The sequence below is a fragment of the Sebastes umbrosus genome, chromosome 5 (assembly GCF_015220745.1).
Source record: "Sebastes umbrosus isolate fSebUmb1 chromosome 5, fSebUmb1.pri, whole genome shotgun sequence".
In the NCBI taxonomy this organism is placed as follows: domain Eukaryota; kingdom Metazoa; phylum Chordata; class Actinopteri; order Perciformes; family Sebastidae; genus Sebastes; species Sebastes umbrosus.
Window position 1 is genome coordinate 15,559,027 of NC_051273.1, and position 11,733 is coordinate 15,570,759.

Sequence of the window (11,733 nt, forward strand, 5' to 3'; positions counted from 1 at the left end):
TTTGGTCAGTGGATTGTCAGTTGTATTAACAAAATTCAGAAATTAAAAAAAAAAAAAAAAAAAAAATACTACACCTACATCATACAAAATGTGACAGAAAGCACCAAGAAACAATTTTTTAATTTAATTTGGTTTATGGTGTCTGCATGTACGAACAAAACCACACTTCAAAACACAACACAGGAATTAGACATTTATTATCATTTCAAAGGAATGCTTACATTAAAGGTCCCATATTATGCTAATTTTCAGGTTCATACTTGTATTTTGTGTTTCTACTAGAACATGTTTACATACTGTAATGTCCCAAAAACCCTTTATTTTCCTCATATTGTCAGCCTGAATATACCTGTATTTACCCTCTGTCTGAAACGCTCCGTTTTAGCGCATTTTGACAGAATTGAAACAGAATTGCATTGCTGGGCAACAGCTTGGGTCCATGTGTACTTCCGGTCAGCTGATGACATTCACATACACTGCAACCAGCAATAAACTGGGACACATTCAGAATGTTTACGTTTAAAATTGTGTCAAGGGTCTAAATATTGTATATTCGGGACATCTCGAATGGGCAGAAATCCTGACAGCTTGTTTCAAATGCAGAGTTTCTGAATACGGGCTGTGTGTATTTCCCTGTGGATTGAGTGTTTCGATACTTTCACAGTATTTATATAGGACTTAAGCCTTCTTTATAATAAAAAAACATGAAAATCTCACTTTTTTTATAATATGGGACCTTTAAAATAGATGTATTGATTTCCATAAGAGAAATTAATAAAGAATAGATGTGTTTTATCTACAGGGGAAATGATGACTTCTGGTCTGGTTTAAATAATACAGCCAATTTTGACAAGTAAAAATATCAAAACAAATAACAGGTATGTACGTTAGAAAGAGAACTTCATGAAGTCCATTGTTTAGGTGTCTCAGATATCTTATGCTGTGGCGGTGGGAGCGTACTGCATCACTAGTCTGTCAAACTCATTCTCCTGCAGGGAAACAAAGAGCAGAGCAAACAGTTAAATATCCATAATCCATAATAACCTTTCAGCATATTGTAATTCAAGCGTTCTAAGCAAAAAACTAGACTTCTGCACCTCCTCATGGCTCTGTTTTCAGGCTTTAAAAAAATCTAGCCCGTGATGGGAGACTTTGGCCAATCACAGGTCATTTCAGAGAGAGAGCGTTCCTATTGGCTGTGCTCCAGCTGGTGGGCGGTGCTTGGTATTTCCCCAACTGATCACAACATGGTTTGCCGGGTTACAAACTTTCTAATTTTACAGCTAAACAGTACACTACAAGATGTTTCTGAAAACATTTGAGGTGAAAAATAGACATTACAGTAACAGAATATTGATTAATATCTGATCAGCGCTGCCTAGTTTGACCCTTAGAGTCAGAGTTTGCGAGTGATTGACAGCTGATCAGAGACGGCAGGCTCCAGCTCGACTCCGATTGGTTGTTTTCCTCCGGTCTGTGAAATCTTGCAGATGCCATTAGGAGCACCGAGGCATCATGATTTTTTTTCAGATTACCTGTCTCATGCACTACTGTCAGGTTATAGTGACCGTTTTATAAAAACAACTTTTTTTAATCATATTTGCTCCATTTCTACAAACTGCAGCTTTAAACACTAGGAAAATATCTGCCCAGCTGTGCATCACAAAGTGTGTATGGTAATGGTATAACCCAGTATTAGAATGTTTATGTAAATCTGCACCCGTGTCATTACAACACACTGTGTGACAAAGGCTAAAGATTCAGAGTTTAATGCTCTCATCGACGTTGCTCTAAGGACACTTGCGGCCAAAACATTGAAAACAAATGAGCCAGGTAATTAAATTATAACAGAGTAAAGGTTATGAAGGCTTGTAAACAACTGTGAGTGGATCATGTGAACTTGAATAGCCCCGGCCACAGGTCAGAGGCCCCCCTCAGAATGAAAAAGAATTGAATAACAAATAAAGATGCAGTCAAGTTACCTTGGCTAAGTAGTCTTTGAGGAATGGGTGGGCTCTGTGTGCGTCTTTCAGCTGAGAGAGGTACCGATTGGTTACCTGAGGGCAGACGTAAACAGATGACGCAAAAGTTAGAAAGTGACAATAGTAAATGACAAAAAAACAAATGTTTAAAGGCTCTTAAAATCAGTTTTTCAGGGACTTTCGAACTGTGAAACAGAGTAAATGTTATAGGGCTATCCTGAAAACCATTTTTGGGCTTCGAAGCTTCGGTACGGTGCCGCTGCTGCACTACTGTACACACATGCACTTCTACACACAACAAACAGCGATACCCGTCTGAGAATAACTAAGCCTTCAAAGCATTCGAATACTGATTTGGAGGTCGATTACCATGACAACAGTCGAAGCTTCAAAGCATTCAGGTCAGCCCTTAAATATTATGAAGGCTTGTAAACAACAAACACTGAAAACACCATTTTATTCCAATCTTAGAGCACTTTTTTGTTTTGTTGTAGAAAAGGTGATGTTTCACTCAAAATCTGATGACGGTTGTGGGTTTGTTTGTGTATGCTGTCAGGCCACAATTTAGCCATGAATATTTAATGTTATGGAACAAAAAAGGCGAATCACTTGGTACTTAAATATTGTAATACTGTCTTTGTACAGTTGTGTTGGATAGTGTTCAAATGGCTTTTCTCTTGTGAGATTTTAAGACCTGATGATGAGAGCGAGAGGAGACAGAAACAATACATTTATCATTACTCAGTAAGCCATTTAAGACAAGAACTGATGAACTTAAACATTATTTAGATTAGATTAAAAAGTCCATTCAAAAGTTACTCTCTACTACCATACCTGAGGATTAGGCTTGTTCACAAAAATTGCCCACATAATATTAACCTATAATAATAGTTGACCTTGAGTGAGATGTGCTAATCGGTGGTTATCACAGATAGAAACTTGTACGTGATAGCTTTGAGTCAATGATCAGCATTCTGTTGCATTACTATCAGGTCCATGATCAAACCTAAGATAGATAATTGAGTCTTTATCTTCTGAACTCTGAGTTCCAGAGTGCATTATCCACACGGCACTAAACCAGTGGAAATGCTTAGATGACACTTTTCATGATAGAGGACAAACGCAATCAAGAACTTGCTTGGTTGAATGCTTTTTGCCTGCTTCAATCAAAGCAAATACATGAAAATTGCTGAGAAGAGCATCTTGCACTCTAAATGCAGAGTGTGTTATTGGACAAAGATACTTCAGGTCCTCTTTGACTGAAGACGAGTTTGTCTAAAGGGAAAATGCTAAACTGAAGGCTGTTAACGTGTTGCCATCATTAACAGCTTCGGGTCCAAAGTCTCACCTCGGGGGCTTTGCCCAGGTGTTGAGTCAGCACTATGAGGTTGATCAACGTCTCAGGGTGGCTGCTGTCCTAAAAGGAGGAAGAGAGAAAGACAGAGATGGACAGAAAGAGAGAGAGTCATTCCTCACAAAGCAAAAACAGGACAGCACTGGAAACACAAAGTGGAGACAAGACGGTTAAAGGAAACAGTACCTTGTATTTAGCAAGTTTCATGTCACTTACTGAGATGAATAACTGAATGATAGGACTTTAATCTCTTATATCACAAGTAAAGTAAACAACATGGTGGTGCAAGTAGCCATTTCAGTTTAATGCTATGAATGTAATTATGCTCAATAATGTATATATTTCCACATGCATGTGTGAAACACTATAACTTCTGTTTCTTTTCCTTTTATTTATTCCACTTATTACCATCAAATTGTCTGGTTTTGCAAAGCATAACGTGTGCATTGACATTCATGTAAAGCCACATAATACTCTTATGACTGATTTATACTCCTGAGAAAAAATTATGGAAGAGTTGGATGACGAAGAAGAGCCCCTGTGCCAAGAATTAATAAGGAGAAAAAGATAGATCGAAATGAGGATGTGGTATGTGCGTCCTCCTAATACAAGCCGGCTCCGATGTCCAATCAGACTTTTGCGGTGCCTGGCGCGTAGTCACATTTTTCAGGAGGTGCGCGGCACGTCTCTCTGCGGCTCTTCAGAAGCTCTGCGCAAGCTTTTCCACACAAGTATAAATTAGCCATTACTGTATTTTATGTTCTGTCTGTTTAGTGAAAGATAACACGAATGGATAACCATCACTTTGTAATTATTTAAACAGTAAATAAGGAAGAGAATAAAAAAGAAAAAGGAAGCTCAAAAAAGCCGGACAATTGTGAAAAGCTCCACTTCAGTTAACTTAATCTCAGAGTCTGACTCAGTTCTGGTTTTAATAGTCAACATAACTGAGCTTGTATAACTTAAAAACAGACCTGACATGCATTTAGACATCACATCTTAATATGTGCCAGCATTGTCTATGTTTTTAGTATTTCATAATGAAATAGCCATCTGATTAACAGCTTTTTAACTTTTTGTTAGAAGACTGCCTTGGACCTTCCTACTTTAGTGAACCGTTGTGTTTCCTACCAAAGAGCACCTTCATTACACTTGTTTGAACTTCTGAGCACTCCAGACCTTTTCTCTTTTATTCATAAAGGTGAAACAGAGAGCAGCACATATTTAATATTCATATAGTATTAAGAATGAAAATAGAGAAACTTTAAAACACAAAACAAAAGTACTGCAATAATATTGTAATAACTTGTAGCATCTTGTGGATAAATAGTGTGTACTGGTCAAACCTTATCTTGCTGGATAACGTACAATAACCGTAGACCACAAGAGAGTATGTGGTGCCATCTGCTGTTACAATACGAGCATCAAAATGTTCAAATCACACACTATGTTGTTGAGGGAAGCTTCCACAGAACAGGAAACATGTGGCCTTATTTCTGAGACTTGTGATATTTGAGCTTAAGTCTATTAGTAATAACAGCCTTATTACTAAGTTTAAAATGTTATGTGACAAATTGGTATGCTCCTGTGTGTCTATGAAATACATTGGTTTAGTTTCACTACAAGTTCTTTGGTTGTGTCAGTGCATAACACCTTGAATGAAACAAGCTTTTTGAAGAACATTACAACATTATAACACAGTGGCTGCAGCAAGCACAGTGCATTCTGGGTGTTGTAGGTTTTCCACCTTTTGAGCGAAAGTGAATACCACAGCCCTTTTTCTCTGGTCATGTAGCACCAATTTCAAAAATATTTGCACCTTTCTACTGCATAGACAGCCTAGTTTTATAAAAAAAGACCATCTTTCCAGTGGTGAAATATTTCTTTAACAATAGCATACCTAATCATTTCTACTACCACACTGCTGGTCCTCACGGCTCCGTTGGTACACATATCTAAAGACCATATTTAGCATTACACAAACCTGATTCATCCACAAATCATTTATTTTTTTAAAGTTAAGTTTCTATCATAAATAATGAATAATCATTATTTTAAGTTGCGATTAGCTTGTTCAAATTGTTCTTCATCGTTATGTAAAAACGTGTTGAAACTGTGAGGAATATCGTCATTTAATCTTTGCTTACTCTAAAATATGTTTGATTGCATCTTGTAATGAGGTATAATTCTGTATGCATCTTACATCACACCTCCTGTTTAGCAGGCTTTTACTAAGGATTTAATTATGAAGGATATGAATCTAATACCAGCCAGAGAGAGCTTTAGCTGAATAAACTGTGCGTGTTTGTACACCAAAGTGTGTTTATGTGGGTAATGTGGGTTGCAGAGACAAAACCAGAGGGACAAAAACAAAGAACAAACTATTGTCATCTAACCTTGTCGAGTGCCTCCTGCAGCACTCCCTCGGCCTCTTCCCACTTGTTCTGAGCCATGTAACAGGCCGCCTGCCCGTTGAGGAGCAGCAGGGTAGAGGAGTACTTGTCCGACATCTCCTGGAAAATGTAGTAGGCATCCTGCAGCTTCTCTCCACCCTGGAACAGCAAGCAGAATGTAATAAAATGTAGGCAAGCAGCGATAATGCTGAAAAGCCAATAATAAGTGCACAACCCCTGCTGTTTTTGTTTTGTTTTCATGGTGTCAGGGGTACTCGCTGCTCCTGAAGAGTTGGAAGAACTATATAATGTTCAATATGAGCAAATTAAATGGAACACAGTCCTTCTTAGACCTGGCATACTTTGGTTAGGTTAGCTTTATACTGCACCAGGAACCTCTACATATTAGCCTGCCTGCTAAACATTTCAAATCCGATTGCAGCTTCGGTCAATCACAATACGATTGGATGCTGATAATGTGATGAATAGGAATTTAATTTACTTGGTATTATGTAGGGAGGGTTTACAAATGATTCATGATAGAACATTTACTTAAAATAAATTGAATATGTGTATCTTAATGATGTTGGTCTCCTCACCACAGCAATATTAACCCAGGCTGTGGCAAGCTGTGTCAGAGTAGCATCCTCATCCTGCTCCTGCATCTTCTTCAGCTCCTTCCTGTCAATGAGAAGAATATAATGTCATAGTTATTAGAGGAACACAGTCCCATTTCAAAGAGACAGTATATACTTTTGCGTATGCGGTCTCATTTTGTTGTTCGTTAAGCCCAGACTTGCTGTCAAATGACATTACTCTAAACACATTAAAAAAACACCTGGATGTTTTCCATGAGCCTTCAAATAACAAATCTAACCTAACAATTCAATGCAAATCATCAACTGTCTAAGTGTTTTTCCATACCTCGCCAGGTCAACACGATCCAGACTCAGCAGCACCTGAATGGTCATGGCCATGCTGAAAAATAAACAAATGTTCATGTTAGTTTGAGGCGGTGGTCTTCAAAATTAAAGCAACCGAGTATAATGACTTCAGAATGCAAATTTTGTTCATCTCTCTCACTCTCACTCAAACACACACACCAACATATCAGCCTTGTTCTCATTTGGGTAAATTTGATAGAATGGTGCGTCAAGAAGCAAGTTATCTTTTTAAGAAGAATCTGTACTTCTTTTTCAATAATCATGCAAACATGATTTGACTTGACGTCATGATTAACCTGTGCATCAGGAGCATCTATTAAACCAAAGTTGTTTTTTCTTATGAATAAATATTAAAGCTAAAACATGTAATGTCAATTAATATATTATTGTGCTAATTATTTCCATTTGTTTACTGAAATGTGGTGAAACACAAAACCCGGTGCATTTTCTGAAGACATACAATGTTTTTTTTTTCAGAACGCGCCTATGTAGTTGAGATGACGATGCAGCTGAAATTGATCTTTTTAGTAATTCTTATACTTATGTTCACATTACCTGGGTGGTTGGTGACATTTCAAAACAAGGAGCAATGATGAAACAAGTTCTGTCGTCTTTATTTTAGTTCCAATGGAAGTAGTTTTTAGTTTACAGAAAGTACAGATTTTATTTTCTTTGCTGACTTGAAACCAGTTTGTAACGTGAACAAAATCTTTTTAAAAGTAAAAAATTGACCCCTTCTCACCACTCGTGGCTTTCTCCTTGGTGAAGAGTCCTGAGAGCAGCGTCTGTGTTCATCTCATGGTAGTAGATGGAACCAGCCATGAGGAGGAAGGTGGTGTTGGCAGCATCCACGCTCTTCGCCATCTTCTTCTCTAGATCAGCAACAATAGCGTCCCTGCGAGAGAAGAAAATAGCAGCGGGGATATTGTTCAGACAATGAGGACTCCTTGACCTTGACAGTCAGGCACTAAAGTAGAAGATGTTTAGTAATCTCCACACACAATTACATTTAGACTTGTAAAGGTTAAGGCTGGGTGATATATTGAATATTTTGGGGATACACTGTTACGAAGGCACTCCAAAAACATTCAAGTGTGACTGCATATCTGACTGTAATACTTGTTGCTTAGTCTGATTTGATACTGATTGAAAGATTCCTCAGCTTAAACTGTTCATGAATGTATTGAGTTACTGTCTCTACACATCATAACAATGCCAGCCATCCTCTGCATGCCGTCATCACCAAACAGAGGAGCTCGTTTAGTGGCAGGCTGCTGCGCCCTAAGTGCTCCACAGACAGACTCAGGAAATCCTTTGTCCCCCGAGCCATCAAACTGTACAACACCTCTCTAGGGAGGGGTGGGGACAAAGGAGGACGGTCTGCAGGACAGATAATAATGCACACAGTGCTCTTTCATAGACTAAGCTACTGGAGTTACCCTGCACTATATTCATTTTTAACAGTCTCTTCTGCACTATATTCACTTTTTTAATAGTCGTGTATCACAGCTGTTACCCTGCACTATATTCACTTTTAACAGTGTTATTCATCTCCTTGTATTTTTATATCTGGTATATTTTTTGGTACTTTGTACTACTAACTTCTTTACTAACATGTTTTGAACTATGGAACTGTGATGCTGGAAACTTATAAAGTTACTATCTATTTATCTATCCATCTATATTGACAAAGAGCGTAGCCATATTTGCTTCATGTCCCTTCCATGTTGGCCTAAAAGTCAAACACCAGCTCTCTTACCTTTTGCTTTCACTGGACAGATACTCAGCAAACATCTTGACAGCCTGAAGCTCTGGTGGAGAGTTGTCCTTGATGTCATCCAGGACAACAGCATATTTCCTCTGCAAAACACAGAAAACACAACAGTTCAGTTCAGTGAGGGTTAAAGGTTTTTTAATCTGCCACAGTGACAGTGACAGCAGTTAGCTATCAGCTAATGACAAGAGACTGAGCTCAGTGTGACACATGACATTTTAATAATTAAAGGTTTACCTGGGCAATGTATGCTCTGTACAAAAACACGTCCCTTTCCGTCTCCTTCTCTGGTCCTGACGGCTTTAAAGTAAAAACACAGGCACTGTTTTATAGAGAAACATCAGCTAACATGATTAGCATTGTTGCTCTAAAGCGTCGTTGACTGCAGTTAAGCAAAAGAAGTAAATAACAGACGAAACAGTATATTTTAAAACATTCAGCTGATGCCACGTTAGATACTCACCTTCACCTTCTGAGCCTCGTTAATACACTGCTGATAGCTGCCGATATAAAAGGCATTTTTCACATCGAAGAGTTCATCAACATCACTCTGCTGCGCCGCCATGTTGGACTACAGAACTTCCTGACACGTAGCAAAGATACGTCATCTTCCTGTTTTTCACCGAGGATTCTGGGAAGTTGAGTTCAACAACAAAAAGCGCATGTGGAGGTTACAGATATGCAGTTAGAGATCATTATGGTGTGAATTAACAATATAGATTAATCAAATTTATTCTGTAAAAGTATTACTCTATTATTTTGACGCCATAAATATCTTCACGTATTTACAAATACACTGAATGTGTGCCATGTATTTGTTTTAAAGGTCCCATATTATGCTCATTTTCAGGTTCATACTTGTATTTTGTGTTTCTACTAGAACATCTTTTCATGCTGTAATGTTCAAAAAAAACTTTATTTTCCTCATACTGTCAGCCTGAATATGCCTGTATTTACCCTCTGTCTGAAACGCTCCGTTTGAGCGCACTTTGACGGATTGCAACAGAATTGTGTTGCTAGGCAACAGCTTGGGTCCATGTGTACTTCCTGTCAGCTGATAACATTCACATACACTGCAACCAGGAATAATCTGGGACACATTTAGAATGTTTACGTTTAAAATTGTGTCAAGGGTCTAAATATTGTATATTCGTGACATCACGAATGGGCAGAAATCCTGACAGCTTGTTTCAAATGTAGAGTTTTTGAATACGGGCTGAGTGTATTTCCGTGTTGATTGAGTGTTTCGATATTTTCACACTATTTATATAGGCCTTAAGCCTGCTTTATAATAAAAAAAACTGAAAATCTCACTTTTTTATAATATGGGACCTTTAATATAAACTATAAACGGACAGCAATATTAATTTAGGCCCGTTCTAGCCTACTTAAAATGATAACTGGAGGCTGACTGGGCTAGTTGGATTATCTGGATGATGGTGAATTTAACCCCTTCCTATAACATTCATTCCCCATACATGCAAAAAAAAATAAAAAAATCTCCAACACTTGACATTGATTAAACACGCTCACATTTCAATGAAAAAAGCTGCTATTATTTGTCTTATGTCATAATAATCTGAATATTTTTGAGCTTTCAACTGTTGGCCAGACAAAACAAGTGATCTGAAGACATCAGAAATTGTAATGAGCATCTCTCATAATTGTCTGACTTTTTTTTTTGACCAAACGATATTGATCAATCGAGAAAATATTCAGCAGATTAATCAATAATGAAAATAATTATCTGTTACAGCCCTACACGTAATACTACCACCCACTGAAAATTGCATATTACAAGAATTGTGGAAACCAATTCTAAAAGATGGACATTATTTAACAATTAAACAATAATTTTATTTAAAAAAACAAAAACAATAATCATGTAAGTAGGCTATAAATCTGCATTTTTTCACATTATTTATTGGAACATTCTGGGGACTATATTATGTTTTTATATTTGCGTAAAGGCATGCTGATTTTGACATACTTTTTGCACTTATTTAATTTGTAATTATGAATTTAATTTAATTTAATTTAATTTAATTTTACGTATTTATTTATTTGTGTATTTATCTGACTTTTTTCCCATTTCATACGCCTACCCATGAGTCTTCCCCCACTAATCACATTATACCACTAGAGGGCGCGCCAGATCAATTTCACCACTGCATGTGTCTTCTGTTTTATTATGACATATGAGATTTGCAGCAACACAATACAGCAGAAGATATAAATATTGATAGGCTTGGTTTATGGGGGAAGCCTAGTACAAATAACACTTGCTTTAATAACACTGAGTAATGACCTGAGGCTTAGAGCTAAACTGCTATCAATACTATACCATTACATCAGCTTTAAAATAACAATGCAAGAATGGCTATTTTGACCTCGGGAATTCCTGTTTCCTCATTATACAGATGACAAACTTCCTGTATCCTAAAAACATCCGCTGACACAATCTATCTGTGTGTGTGTGTGTGTGTGTGTGTGTGTGTAAGCTTGTGTATGGGTGTGTGTGTTTCATTACTAATTAAATGCTATAAAACTATGTTTGTGATGTAGGCCTAACTAAAATTGAATATTTAATGATAATTTAACAAGCCACTATATCATTTAGCCCATGACAAGAAAACACTGCTCCCCACAGTTCCTGCTCATTGTTCCCTTAAAAGCATTTCCTCTGGGAACTTTTCAGCCTTGGGACTTGGGACTGGACAATGGTGATGTGTCGGTCGAGAACGAGCCGGCTCTAACAGCCGGCTCTTTTAAGTGAACGATGGGCACGGGCACTCCATGCACTGACTGTGACTGAATGTTGTGTTAATGACGTACGTGCGACCGATCAGGTAATGAAAGACAAGGATCATACCATCAAGCAGGGAGGAGCGGGGGTGTGCGGCGCGCTGACGGTCTACAGGTACAGAGCAGGAGGGAGAGGAGGAGAGAAAGAGAGAGAGGAGTGCAGTGATTCTAGAAATTATAAGGTTTAGTATAATTATATTGAATGATTTAAAGGGACTGTTTGTAACTTCTTACACATATAAATCACCCGGGTCGGTGTCCCATGCGCGCTCGCGTGTGGCTGGAGTCTCTGCCTGCCTTTCACTCACAGCTCGCTCCACCTCACGTGCATGCGCGCTCACTACACACTGCAAAAGAGTTAGTTTAGCTCTGAGAATATCTTGCTCCTCAAGACCAACAGAGGTTTCCCGTGTCTTGTGAAGTGACGGGGCTCCGCAACGGGTTACGTTATCGTGATATTGTGGTTTTAGCTGACGTGTGT

General features: G+C 38.0%; 1 protein-coding gene across 1 annotated transcript; it reads right to left on the bottom strand.

Moving 5' to 3' along the window:
- Positions 1 to 678: 678 nt before the first annotated feature.
- cope (COPI coat complex subunit epsilon) lies at positions 679 to 9,078 on the bottom strand. Its single transcript, XM_037769692.1, has 10 exons — positions 8,911 to 9,078; positions 8,685 to 8,747; positions 8,433 to 8,533; positions 7,416 to 7,568; positions 6,654 to 6,707; positions 6,329 to 6,410; positions 5,733 to 5,888; positions 3,331 to 3,399; positions 1,983 to 2,057; positions 679 to 989 (listed from the first exon to the last, which is right to left on the bottom strand). The coding sequence occupies exons 1-10, from the start codon at positions 9,010 to 9,012 to the stop codon at positions 936 to 938; spliced, it is 909 nt and encodes a 302-aa protein (XP_037625620.1). The 5' UTR covers positions 9,013 to 9,078; the 3' UTR covers positions 679 to 935.
- Between the last annotated feature and the right edge of the window lie 2,655 nt (positions 9,079 to 11,733).